The 14,376-nt window shown below is 40.8% G+C and overlaps 1 protein-coding gene across 1 annotated transcript in view; it reads left to right on the top strand.

Annotated features, from left to right (window-relative positions):
- The window catches only part of COLEC12 (collectin subfamily member 12), a 204,106-nt gene that overhangs the window by 9,881 nt on the left and 179,849 nt on the right, over nucleotides 1–14,376 (top strand). Inside the window, exon 2 of the mRNA XM_090285759.1 lies at nucleotides 8,452–8,502. Within this exon, the coding sequence (XP_090141885.1) occupies nucleotides 8,452–8,502 (51 nt within the window). The remainder of the gene's footprint in view (nucleotides 1–8,451; nucleotides 8,503–14,376) is intronic.

The following is a 14,376-nucleotide window of genomic DNA, read 5'->3' as shown; positions in this document are numbered from 1 at the left end:
GTCCCATCCTATAGGAGACTGAGGGAAGACGTGAGCTTATGTTGTCAGTACAAGGTAGAGCCAGTCTTCAAACCCAGGTTTTTAAATTTAAAAGCCTAGGCTTTATCATTATGTCAGCCCCTGGCCTCAGTAGAAAAGTCCTCCAATGTATCACAGAGGCATCTAAAGGGATACCTGAAATTTTTAGCAACCCAATAACACACTAGAGAGGCCACAGTTCCCACAGACAGCCATGTGCAAGCAGTTCAGTGGAGCACTGGCCAGTGGAGGGTGGCTGTAGACTCAAGTGTCCGGATTGCAACACAGAGGTGCAGGAGCACTTTCTTCTCACCTCCTTATCCCACAGGCCTGCCACAATAGGTGGTGGTGGTGGGGACACATGGGGGCAGCTTGCAGGAATGCTCATAGCAAAAGATGTTAACTAGCTGGTTGGAAGCAATTACATATTTGAACAGTGGATGGGACTGTACTGTTTTGTTCTAACAATGACTATAAGAGCTGGGGCTGCATCAAGGTAGAAACAGTATAAAGTAGCTGATGGGTACGCTCACATAGATGGCAGCACTGGACTCAACTTGGAAGAGAAGTCTATACTGTACTATATTCAGCTTAGCTTCAGCCTGGCTCCTGAAAAAGCCTGAACTTGTTCTGTTCAATCTGGCATTTGTTGGAACCTAACTTTGTGCCAGGTATTTAAGGCTGCATGTCCCAACTTTTTATTCTGTTGCCTCAGGTTGAATTCTGCACAGTAGCCCTCTGGAGAGCAGGATACCTTTTCTCGTCATCAGCATCTATTGGACCTGTGTGCTTTTCTTTATTACCTGACTTTTATCTTCCACTCACATTCCATTGTTTTGTTTGCTTACTTTTTTGATATCAATGTTAGAGATGCACTGAGTTTAAAGAGTCAAATGATAGCACAGGTTTATTATGAAAACAGCAGTTTCCTGCCCAGTCCACCATCATTTCATCATTTTCCATTACCTAGAGGCAGCCTCTAGAGAATATTTGTAGCATTTTTTTTTTTTTTTGGCATTTACTTTTCTTTCAGTTATCCACTAATGCCCAATAAACCACCCCCAAACCCTGTGGCTTACAAAACAGCTATTTATTTATTCATGATTTTGCAATTCCAGTCAGGCTTGGTAGGATGGCTGGTCTCTACCTCCCAAGGGGTTGGCCAGGCTGGACGGCTTCACTCCCGTGGCTGGAGCACCAACAAGGTGGATGGGACAGCTGAGGACTCGCTAGTCTGCTAGTCTTTCTCTCCTTCCTTTTATAGTTCCTCATCCTCCACAGATCCTCTCTCCCTGGGTGGCTTCTAGTCCAGCAGGGTGGTTGGACCTTTCACATGGCAGCTGCCTGCCAAGGGGGTGAAAACAGAAGCTGATAGACCACTAAGGCATAGGCCCCAAGGTCACCCACTTCTGGCACATTTGATCAGCCAAAGCCAGTCACAGGGCTCTTCCAGAATGAATAGGAGTAGAAATGGACTTGTGGGTAGAGGGATGGGAAGAATTGTTGGTAGCCCCGTATGCTGGTAGCTATTTATGCAGACATTCTCCCATGACCCATGTCATGACCCATGAGTGACATGCTTATGGAACTCTTCCCTATTATTATTATTTTGGCTTTAGTCATTATATTTTGACTTCCCTTGAGAACAGATGAAGATTTAGTTCTTTCATTCCCCATCTAACTACCCTCATGGACACCTATTGCCCTCCATTGTCCCATTATAGTTGTTTCCCAATCTTGATTAGATCAATATTTAATGTTTGCATTGTTACAATGATGTAAATGCTATTCACAGCTAATTCATATTTCTTTCTTGCGTAACTTTGTTTCCCCTGGAGTTAATAATGCTCTTATTTTGTTTGTTTAGCTTCTTCCTGTGTATGGATTCATCATCCCTCATCTCCAAGGTCTCTTTCACTTTCCTAAATCTCTGTGCAATGTATTCAAACATATTAGGTATCCTCTAATTTTTATCTTCTTGAAGCAATCTTTCCTGAAACATTCTGACTGACTCAGGATCAGGGTTAGGTTAGGGTGTAAACATGTGCACACACACACACACATCTTTGTGGGTTTGTTCCTATTTTAGTGGAATTGATTCTCCAAAAACTGCCTGAAAACAGTGTGCATGAGAGGTATATTTCTAGAGAATCTGTAAGTATGAAAAGATTTTTCTGTTACCTCCTCATTTTAGAGATTTTTGTGTTGGAAGTAATTTAGCCTTAGAATTTTGAGCACACTGATGTATTTGCTTTTACCTCCAGTTTGCTGTTGAGGAGTGTGAAGCCATTCTTTTTATTTATTTATCTTTATTCTGTAGTAGTTTTTTTTTTTTTTTTGGTCTGGAAGCTGTTAGAATTTTCTTTTCGTCCTCAGTGTTGTGAAATTTTATGATGATGTGCCTTGGAATAGATCTCTTTCCTTTGTGCTGGGAAGTGGATGGGCCCTTTCATTCTGGACACGTATGTTTTTCAATACTGGAATATGTTTGATTTTTCTCCCGATGGTTTTATCTTTTTGTTCTTCTTTCTGTTACTTGAATATTGGACCCCTCTCCCAACTTTATTCTCTAATTTTTTTTCTTATCTTTACTCTTTTCTATTTATTTGTCTTTTTTTCATGCTTTTTGGAATATTTCAACTCTATCTCCCAACTCTTCTGTTAAGTTTCATTTTTTTAATCATTTTTAATTTCTAAAAGCTTTCTCTTTTTCTCTGATGGTTACTTTTTTATTTTTTATTTTTTTAAATTAAATTTATTGGGGTGCCATTGCTTAATAAGATTATATAGGTTTCAAGTATACAATTTTATGATACATCATCTGTATATTGCATTATGGTGGTCACCACCCAAAGTCAGATCTTCTTCACATGTGTGTTGGATATAACACTGAAAGCAACAAATGAACAAACAAGAAAAAAAAAACCTCATAGATACAAACAACAGTATGGAGGGGAGAGAGGTGGGAGGTTGGTCAAGGGTAAAGGGGATCAAATATATGGTGAGGGATGATGGTTCCTTTTTATACCATCCTATTATAATTTTATGGATATGTTATCTTCTTTGATCTCTATAAAGATATTAATGATAGGGCTTTTTTTGAAATATTTATCCTTTATAATATATATTTCTTCCAAATTACTTTGTCTGGTTTCTTTATTTTCATCTTTGTCTTTTCCTGTTAGAGACTTTGTCAGATGTCTGGTGATCCTTGACTGTCTTCTCATATGTAAGAGTGAAGCATTATGAAGGTTAATTAGGACCTTGTTTTGGTGACTTTTGTTAACTGTGACTGTCATGTAAGCTTTCAATTTCTTGCTCTTCCTCTTCTCCTTCTGGCACCCCTATGATTTGGATGTTGGCACGTTTCAAGTTGCCTCTCCTCATTTTTTTCAATTCTTGTTTCCTCATTCTGTACTGGTTGATTTTTTTTCTTCCTTATGTTCGAAATCATTGATTTGAACCCTGGTTTCCTTCTTAAATATATATTTAACCAGTTCTCCCATTTTAGCTTCACTTTTATTCTCCTTTCAGAGTGACCTGGGTCCTAATTGCCCAAGCCTTTTCAGAATTCAGTGTTATAAATTACTGTTCTTAGCCTTCTTTGTTGGTAGTACAGGGTTCATTTTCTTGGTTCTATGTGGTTAGTGACCATCACCATGTAGAGAGACCCACAGACTGACTGGGTGTTAATCTCAATCTGGCTACTCACAAGCTGTAAGACTTTGGGTCAAATTATGTAACTTCTCTGAACCTCAGTTTTCTCATCTGTAAAACAGAGAAACACAATGAATAGGAAGTACCTGACATTCAGTAGTTATTGACTAAATATTAGTTCTCTTATCTTCCCCAAACATGATGGGCATTCAAAAAGAATAATTTAATTTCTTTCCATCAATAATTCATCAGTTAGTGGGAGAGATAGACACATGTGATTCTAATCTGCTTAATTTTCAACAACTATTAAGTGCCTATAATGTCCCATTAATGTACTATTTGCTGAGGGTTACAATGTGACAAGTTTCTTGTTTTCAGATGGCTTTCCATCAGATGGAGTCAAAACTGGAACTAAATATAAGGGGACAGTTAAGTGCTGTCACACATACAAAGGAAGTATAGGAGAAAGAGAGAATTTCTAACTGTAGAGATATCACACAGCTTGGTCCACAAATTGATCAGAACACTTTAATATGTATGACTCTCAGCTCTCTAAGTCAACTAAACTAAACTTCACTTGAATTTATGCTACTCTGAACTAGCAAGGCTCATAATATAAATCAACAACAGGATTCCAATCAACATTCTCTATCACAAAACCTCTGTTGGATGTGGCTTTGTGCCAATTACCAAGGAAATAAAAAATAAAATAAAATAAAAATCACATTTTGAAAGAGGCAAGCAAAAGATGTTGCAGCTCATAGGTATTAAAGTTAAAATGCTGAAATACGGCTGTGGAGGCCAAGAAAGTCCATTCTTATAGATATAACTCAAGTTAAATACAAATAGTTATTTAGTATGTGAAAGTTACCTCTTTCCAGCAGACAAACTACTATGAGAAAAGGGATCAAGTTATGGCCATTGCAGAACTTAGAAGCCTTAAATCTTACCCAAATTCTTGCTCATGTAGGAATGTAGTCATTTCATGGTGGCAAGTTGTTAAAATGATTGTATATTCTCTAGGGAGAATATCCTTATTTGAGTATATCATCTTTGCAGGCCCCCGAAACTAGCTTGGGTCTATGCAGTGTGAGGAAAAGGTCTCAAAAACAAAAAATAATATTGCAGATAATATGAGGATATTTGTGTGCCTCAAACCTGTCTGTCAGCCATTGTGGTCCTGTCATTCCTCTTTGCCCCTAACATGTCCAGGCCTCAGGAACACCTGACCTCTCATTCTCTCTCCTGTGGCTCTCGTAGCCTGATGTGGATTCTTCACAGTCACAGCCCCATCAACTCTTGCCCCTTCCTTATTCTCAGTTCCCTCAATTCCCAACTCAATCTCCAACCTGATTTAGCTGTTTATCAATTGAACGGCTGGGAAAATTTGGGGGTTTGGGGGACACCTATGCTAATGAACTATTGTATTAAGTGTTACCTGCCCAACTTTACAGCTTTTAAGGATATTAAAAAGGATTCTCAGGTAAACTTTTGAAACACTTGAGTAAAACAAAGTTAAACAAGTTGTTTTTCCTCTCTTAGCACTTCTCAGAGTCTCTAATAGTTCAGATCCATTATTAATTTCTAAGAAGGGGGTATAGTATACACTGGTTCCCAATTTTTCTCTTTTGTACTCCAAAGAAAAAATATTAAGAAAGACTGATTTAAGACACTTCTCTTAAGTGTCTTACGCTCTGTTGGTTGCAGCGTTGTCCAGTAAACCAGAAGGTCTTGGGATCAATTCCCAGTTAAGGCATGTGCCTGAGTTTCTGTTTTGGTATCCTGTTGGAGTGCATTCGGAAGGCAGCTAATGAATGTTTCTCTTGTGTCAATGTTCTTCTCTCTCCATCTCCCTTCCTCTCTCTCTGGAATCAATGGATATATCCTTGAGTAAGTATTAAAAAAAAAAAAAAAAGACACTTCTATATGAGACCTTTCTGGTGATCGCAATCAGACATTATTTGTGATACTTTATTGTACCTCTTATGTCTCATAGAATTTTCTATCTAATTTTAGAGTTGGATGAGATAGAAATTTGTACTCTCTTTTCTCTTTCTTTAATAGTATTTTTTTCATTGCCATTTAGCCCCATTATACTCCTCTCTCTCGCCCCACCCTGTGACAGCTACTATAAGAATTTCTAATTCTTTTTGGTTGAGGATTAAGACAAGAAGCAGAAGATCCTCCTTGAGTTCTATTAGGGGGTCGCCTCTAATGCCTTTGTTCTCTTGAACCCCCTAATGAGTTTGGGTATGTTAATTTGGAAGGCAGAGCTGAACTGCTTTAATAACAAAAATATGAGGCATTTGAAGTTCCCAGGGAAATTTCAGGAAGGAGAGAGGAGTCACTCAGACTAAATGCTGCATGGGAAAAAGATCAGAGAGGAAAAAGAAAACAAACAAACAAACAAAGTAATGGTGGGCCTTCTGAAAAGAAGCTTTGGGGGAGAACAGAAATGTCCAGTGGGAAACTTTAAGCTGTTTGCTATTGGGGATGCAGCATAAACTGCTCTTTTGTTTTCACTGTGAAGTCTTCAGGGATGCCTTCTTGGCCCACAATGTTTGTAAGTGAGTAGATTCTTTTGCAGACATGGCACAGGAGTGGAGAGGCTGGAGCTGGCAGGAGAAGTTGATGTCCGGGTGGCATCGTTACTTATATTCATGTCTCATCAACTCCCCTAGACTGTAAGCATTTACTGCATGAATAAGTAAATGCATGGATTTCTAAGCAGAAGCAGCAGATAAGGATTTCTTCTTAACTGAGACTAGAACCAGCTGCTCAGCCATTAATAGGATAGAATTACTTAGTAAAGTAGGCACATTGAGTAGGGGATTAATATGTATTTATTGAACTAACCAGTTACTGAGTCAGTGAGAAGGGTGCTGTACTCTTGGTTGTAAGCATGTTCTTCCATGTACAAAGAACTGAGGCTTTAATCCTCGACATCCACCAGAAGACTACTTTAATTATGAACACCTGGCTGTCTAGATTACAAACTATCTCTTCCCTGTTCTCTAAGGAAACAATGGTAAAATTCAAAGCTATCACACTTCTTCATTCTCTTGTTAGAGGTAATTGCTCTCTTACATGTGTTTTCATGGTCTTTCATAACAAACTAGTGTTCTAAGGCTCACCACATTCTTTTACAGACATCATACATCTTTGGTTTCTCCATAACACTTCAAGGTTCAGATATAGCTAGGTCCTGTGTCCTATATGGGGGCTGAAAGATGATCACAGAGGCTTTATCTTCTCCATACTTGCTTCTCTTCCTTGAAAGTCTGTCAGCTTCTTGATGGGTGGGACCGTGTCTCCCCCACTTCTGAAGCCCTGCTGCCTGGCAGTCTCTGTTTCATAGTAAGTGCTGAATCAGTGCTTTTGAACTGAGTTGCATGTGAGGAGAAAGCTGAGAGCTGGTGCAGTAATGGTGACCAACTCAAGAATAATTAGTTAGGGCTCCCTGGAATGTCCTGGTCTTGACACCTTTACGTGTCATAAAAAGTGTCCTTTAATTGTACAAGTAATGGCCAGAACCCCCACCTGGTAGAACTGTAAAATGAGATGTTCTTTATTGATGTGGTAAGGAATTGCATCATGTTCACATTAGAGAGGGGATTTAGGCTTCTTTGGTAGAAAGTTTGACTGATATAACACCTCTCTTGTTTCCACAACAGCTCTTAAATTGAGATATTCCCACAGCAAGACTGGTTTTGGAAGGCTGTGTGACAGGCACCATTCTAAGTACAAGGAATTAATTCTTGAAGCAAGACAAAAAGTTTCTGCTCACAGGGCTCATGATGACACACACACACAGAAATGATGATATCAGAAAGTAATACTAACATAGGGTTGTGTGATAGTCAGTGGCTTGGTGGGGGTTGGGAAAGGCATCTCAAAAGTGTCATAGTTTAGCTTGTTAAACCAAGCACGCCGTTGTCCCGGGACAGCCAACTGACCCGGAGTCTGCACGATCCTTCCCCATGTGGGAAGGCCACCCTCCCCTCCACACCCCCACTCTTATTTGGGATTTCTAGACCCAAGGGTAGGTAGGACGACAACCATGTCCAGCTTGAAGCAGCTAGAGGAGCTCGAGACCTTCGCCCATTGTCCTTTATAAGATTATAAAGGATCTTAAGTCTGAGAGGGAGGGATTGTTATTTTTTTCGATAAATTAATTAATTAATTAATTGTTTTCTTTAAAAAAAAGAAGAATAATAATATAGGAAAGGGTGAAGCCAGAGAACTTGTATGTATGACCCATGGGCATGGACTTGGGGGGGGGGTTGTTGGGGGAGGGGTGGTGCTGGGCACAGGGGAGCAAAGGGGAAAAAATTGGAACTATTGTAACAATATGATCAATAAAATATACTTAAAAATAAATAAATAAAATAAATAAAAGATTATAAGACAATTAAAAAAATAGCTGGCATTAGGGATAGGGTCAGAGTTTTTACATGTAATTGCATTAACTCCTGCCAAGAAAATCAGAGAATAAAGTATATTAAGAAAGTAAAAATAAAAAAATAAAAAAATAAAAATATATATATATATATATATATATATCATAGTTTAGCTGAGACCTGAATTGGAAGGAATTGCCAGGAGGAAGACCCTGTGGTCTTTCTCAAAAAGTGTGATATGTTCCAGGAGCAGAGGGAAAGCCGCTGTGATGAAGAGGAGGTTGGAGCAGATGGAGGCTGCAGCAATTGAGTCCTGCACTGACCCTGCACTTCTGGGCCTCACCCCAGTAACACTCTGTCTTTTCTTCTCCTGCAGACGACTTTGCAGAGGAGGAGGAGGTGCAGTCCTTCGGTTACAAGAGGTTTGGTGAGTTCAAACAAAGCTCTTTTCTTTTCCGTGCTGGATCTGGGATACAGTAACAAGACCATTGCCAGACTTTTGACACATGAACGTGTGAGGCTCTGAGGCGCAATTTTGGTTGGAAATTTAGTTTCTGTATAACAGGTGGATGATTTCTCACAACGCCGAGGGCATTGTAATAGGAGCTGTGCTCAGGCATGTGATGTTTATGGGGTTTGCTGAGTACAAATGAGATTGCTTAATAAACAAAACGTGGTGGGGAAGGTAAACCTGTGACAAGACAGGAGCAAAAATACATGGGATTTCTCTGTTTTGATATTTAGAAAACATCTTTCCTTTCTCCCAGGCCCCATGCTCATAACTCAGTCGATATTAGTAGATGGTGAGAAGACTTTTTCTAGAAACCCAACTGGACACAAGTGCTCTGTGGTAGGCTAGATAAGGGCCCCCAAAATGTCTACACCATAATCCCTGGAACCTGAATGTTATCTTATATAGCAGAAAGTGCTTTGCCAATGTGATAAAGTTAAAGAACTTGAGATGGGGAGATTATCCTGGGTTTTTGGGGTGGGCTCTAGATGCAATCACAAGTGTCCTTATAAGAGAGATGGAGAGGTATATGACGGTGAAAGCAGAGGTTGGAGCCATCTGTTCTGGCAGCGAAGGTGGGGAATGGTGCCCTCAGCCAAGGGACGTAGGTTGCCACTAGAAGCTGAAAAAGGCAAGGAAATGGATTTTCTGTTCAGAGCCTCTGGAGAGAGCACAGCCTTGCCAACATCATGATTTCAGTAGACTAAAGCTGAGTTCAGACTTGTGGCCTCTAAAATTGTAAAAGAACATTTGTGTTTTAAACTATCACATTTGTGGTAATCTGTTGAAGCAACAATGGGGAACTAATATGTGCTCCTCTGCCTCCTAATCTGCTGCACACGGGGGCTCTTCTCTTTGACCATGCTTTTCATACTCTGAAGTTTGGCTTTGAACTACTAGTAAATGGTGCAAAGTTCCAAAGATAGTTCAAAGGAAGTGAGGTTTTCTGTCCAGCTTGTTTGTGTGCCTTGGACAGAGGAAATTAAGGATGGAGAAGAAAAGAATGAGAGAGAGAGAGAGAGAGAGAGAGAGAGAGAGAGAGGGAGGGAGGGAGGGAGAGAGAGAGAGAGAGAGAGAGAGAGAGAGAGAGAGAGAGAGAGGGAGGGAGGGAGGGGAGAGAGAGAGAGAGAGAGATGAGAGAGAGAGAGAGAGAGAGAGAGAGAGAGAGGGAGGGAGGGAGGGAGGAGGGAGAGAGAGAGAGAGAGAGAGAGAGAGAGGAGAGAGAGAGAGAGAGAGGAGGAGGGAGGGAGGGAGGAGGGAGGGAGGGGTAGGGAGGGAGGGAGGGAGGGAGGGAGGGAGGGAGGAGAGAGAGAGAGAGAGATGAGAGAGTGCGAGGAGAGAGAGGAGAGAGAGGGAGAGGTGAGGAGAGAGAGAGAGAGAGAGAGAGAGAGAGAGAGAGAGAGAAGCAGAGGCAGGCTTAAAACAAATCCTGGTTGGACTTTGATTAAAGTTAATAACCCCCAGCTGCTCTGGATCCCTCCTTGCTTTAGCATTTTCCTTCTGGACACACACTTCTGCATTTCTTTCTGGGAAAAGACAGGGCTTTATAACGGGAGTGCAGTGGTGCTAAGCCCATAGCTGCTCCATTCACATGCTCGCAGAGTAGCTTATGCTCAGTCCTTTCTTCCCTCCTCCACAGCACTGTTCTGTAGCTACACAATTACATATTTCTGGATGGTACCCTGTGCTCTGCTTGCCTGTGGAGGGTTCACTGAAGGTGGTAGCAGGAGTGAAGATGAAACCTAGAATTATAGAGGAAAGGAAAACAAAAATGAAAAGGCAGAAGTAAAGAGGAAAATCAAACTTGTCAAAATAAGGCAAAGAAAATGTTGATGTGCCTACTTATTTTGGAAATCAGTCGATTTCAAATCTGCAGTTGGAAATCAGTAGAAGTATGAAGAACCAAGAGAAAGGTTTTCTTTAAAAAGAGTGACCTTTAGAGAAGTGTTATTTAAAATTTGATGACCATGTAACTAGCTAGATGGGTGGGGATTTGGTGAAAAAAGAAAACACATGAAAAATAATAAGTTGCAAAAAGGAGTTACTGTATGGTGGTTAAATGATGACTCAGAGGGATGTGAAATTAACTTACAAATACTGGACAGCATAAAAAGAGGAGCAAAGAGACTGCTACCCAGTGGCACAAGTAGGAGAAAGGGATGAAATTAAAATGCAAATCATGGAATAGGCTGTGAAAGAGTTGTTCTGATGTTGAGAATTCTTGGATTCAGCTTTTAGGCAAAGTGATGGGTATCCAGCCTAGGGGTAGAGTAGAATTTTGGAGATGGAAGAGTCTTTGAGATTATTTAAACCAGCCTCTGATTTTACAGACAAGGAAGGTGACGCCCAGATAGATTAAGTTCTTCTCAAGCAAGTGAGCTGGAGCTGGGGATGGATGCTGGGTCTTCTCACTCCCAGGCTAGAGTAGTTTGGGGGAAGGATCCAGAAATAAGGTTGAGGTGACCTTTCAGCTTCTGAGTCCTAGAAGGGTCCCTGTAATTTAAGAACTCTAGTGTGGGCTGGACACCAAATCTGGCCCTACCAGGGAGACTTTGTTACTTTTGCAGGACCTGGGACTCAGACCTGGTTTTATGGAAGATAAGTGGGTTCTCAGTTCCTAAAAAGTGGCCAGAGCTGGTCATCGAAAGTAGCAGAACCCAAGAGCCCATTCCTTCATATGTGGTTAAGCTCTAACCATTAAAGCAGGATAGGGTTGGTGTGAGGTGGTGGTGGTGTGGTGTGGTGGTGGGGGACATCCAGAGGCAGGACCACCCTGTAGGCACTGCTCCTGCTTACTTTTGTGACTTGAAACCAGTCACTTCAACTCTGTGGGCCTCAGATGCTGCACCAGCCCAGTGAGCAGTGACACCTGCCAAGTAGGTACATCTACCTCGCAGGCCTTTTGTGAGACTAAGAGAGATACCAGATGGACAAGTGCCTTGAAGGTGCAGCACTATCAAAAGAAAGGTGGCATGATCACTCTCCTGAGCTTTTGGGCTCTCATCACTTTCTGGTCATTTTGGTGTAGCTACTGCTGAATAGCAGAGTGTGACAGGTCTGAAACCTCATTCCTGAGGAGAGATAAAGCTGTGATTTACCTCCAAATAGAGTGATACTGTTGGCTTTTATTTATTCAAAAGTAGACTGGATAACATATAGGGTTTGGTTATTGTCTCATTTTCAGTATGTCTTGTTTATGCAAGTACAGTGATAACAATCTGAATTTAAGCTCCAGATGAACCAGAGGTTAATTATCCACAGGACAGAGGGGCCACTGTTTTAGGAAATCATTACCTGATAGCTTGTTTCCAAGGTTATCCATATATAGTTATTCAGAAGCATTTGCTACATAAAGTCAAGGCTGTTTACACAATGAAACTATACTTTTTCAAATTCAACACAGTTTTACAATGAAGAGCAAAGCAGGTGATCTTCTCTAGTGATGTACTATAGTATCTTTTTGGGACAGCCAGCCTTGTCTCTTCGGGGATTCATTGCTGCACTTTGGTCTTAACCAGGTATTCTCTTTTCCTTCAGCCTCTCTGTATGTGCAGCTTGTTAAGCCCTTTCCCAAAGTTCAGGGTGTGTGTCTGAAGAAGAGATGGGGTTAAATATGATGGGTTTGCCACTTATTTTCTCCTCTAACCAAAGCTTTGATGGGGGGAAATTTTGAAAGGTTAATGAAGTGAGCATTTTTGAAATTTAATCAGGCTCTGAGGGTCAATGGTTTTTGGCCTCAGTATGCAGAGCTCATTTATTCAGGATGTAACTATAGTTACAGTGTGGCCAAGTTCATCCTCTAGAACAGGAAGTACCAGTATATAAATTTTTATTTTCTGTAGATAGAATATGTTATATACTATAATGATGTCCTTCTGTTTATTTCCCAGTTACCGTTTTCTTCAAAAATAGCACATATGGCTCTGGAAGCCTTTTAGTGTTATAGTTACCAGAAAGAGAAAGAGAATTAGTTCGTATTTTAAGGAATTAATATACATTTATAAAATTGGAATTTGTGATAAATTGATCCAAATGTCTTCTGAAACCTTCTGATTAGTCTTATGATTAACATGGGTTCATTCAAATTAAAATTATTTTTCATTAAAATAATAGGGAGTAAGAGAAAAGAAAATATTATTTAAGTTCCAAAGGATAAATGCATCAAAATTCCACAGGAGAAAGGGAGAAGTGTGGGAGGAGGGGTGAGTTCCAGCTCCTGCCCTTTAACCCACATAGACATGATTATAAAAAATCCAGCTCACGTTTGTGTCTCACTTTTATCTCACCAAAAGACTTACAAACGTCTTTTTCCTTCCCAACAACTTCATGAGGCCAGCAGGGCAGGTGTCAGCTTTCCCACTTGATGGCTGCTTTTCATCTTTTCTGGGGCGGTGGGCTGCAGTGGTTAAGTGTGTGGTTGCTGGAACGAGGTATGTGCCTTTGGATCTGAGTTCCAACACTCACCAACTCTGTGACCTTGGGCATGTTGTTGTTTAAAATTATCAAGTTTCATGCTAGGCCTGCTTCACAGGGGCGTTGTGGAATTAAGTGTGGTCCTGGACTAGCACAGTGCCTGGTGCATGTGAGCATCCCATACATGTTGCCCATTATTCTGATATTAGGTTCTTCCCTCTTTAAATATTTGGTCCTGCTGCTTGAACATGGTGTCTAGGATTTAGTAGGTCCCTGGAACCTTCTGATTTCCAGAAGCCTCCTGGATTCTTGTCCCATTATACTGCCTGCCTTACTGCTAAAAACTTGAGAGAGGCAAAAGGACCTGGGTACAGTGGCTGTCTACCTCAGCTTCATGGCAGGCAGTGTTGGGTCTGATGGCAGGCACTACCTGGATGTCCTGGGCCCTCCTCTGGGGTCTTCTCTGCCCCTTTCTGTGTTTAGTGGGTGTGGGAAGACCGCCTTTGTTTCATTGGTCACATTGGAGTCTCTTGTGTTCTCTTTGGAAAATAAAAGGATGTCCAGAGTTGGAATGATGGAGGAACAGGAGATACTCAGTTCTGCCTGTGACAATCATGGGTAGACTTAAGGGTTGACAGTGAGCAATAGGGGGCAGCTGAAAATATTTTTTGCGTATGTTTGACAAATTACTTCCTTGGGGCACAGCTATAGGGACAATTTATAGCTATGAGAGAAAAAAAGACCTGAAAGATTGCAAACTGTGGAACAGCAACAAAAAATAAAAGTAAGCATTTCTCTATGGAGTAGAATCTGTCTTTTGTAAAAACTAAGTGGAAAAATTGTAGGAGATCTACTGAAAAATTATTTAGGGGTTACAGCCAAAAAAAAGTGTATTCAATGCCTTCTTCTAAGTGTGTTTGCTGAAGTGTGTCCTTGAATAGTTTTATTCACTCACAACTTCACAGGCCTCCCTGAACCAATAGTTTCAAACAAGCTAGCCTTTTCCTTTTCCTTTTCTTCCCTTGGATAGTGATTTCAGATTACTAAGGATATTTTAAAGCACTTTAACCTGCACAGTATTGTGCATATGGAAGCAGCCTAAGACATCTGTCTATATTGAGGAGAGCTCAGCCCTTCCAGAATGCTTGCACCGCTGACACACACACTCCTTACCTTCTAAACCCATCCTCCTTGCCAAAAGGTTTAGAGGAACTGAATGTCTAACAGCATAGAGGACCACTTGGGCTTTGGGAAAGTAGCAGCACCAATATGCTTAGCCAAATAGAAAGAAGGGTTCTTTGTGAGGCACATGGTGAGTTTCTACTTTCAGTGCAGAGAGGATAGGAAGAGTTTACCAAGAGGATGCTGAACTGTCTT

The sequence above is a fragment of the Furipterus horrens genome, unplaced genomic scaffold, assembly GCF_987537825.1.
Source record: "Furipterus horrens unplaced genomic scaffold, mFurHor1.1.pri manual_scaffold_8, whole genome shotgun sequence".
Classification (NCBI taxonomy): domain Eukaryota; kingdom Metazoa; phylum Chordata; class Mammalia; order Chiroptera; family Furipteridae; genus Furipterus; species Furipterus horrens.
This window is presented reverse-complemented; position numbering and strand designations above follow the sequence as displayed.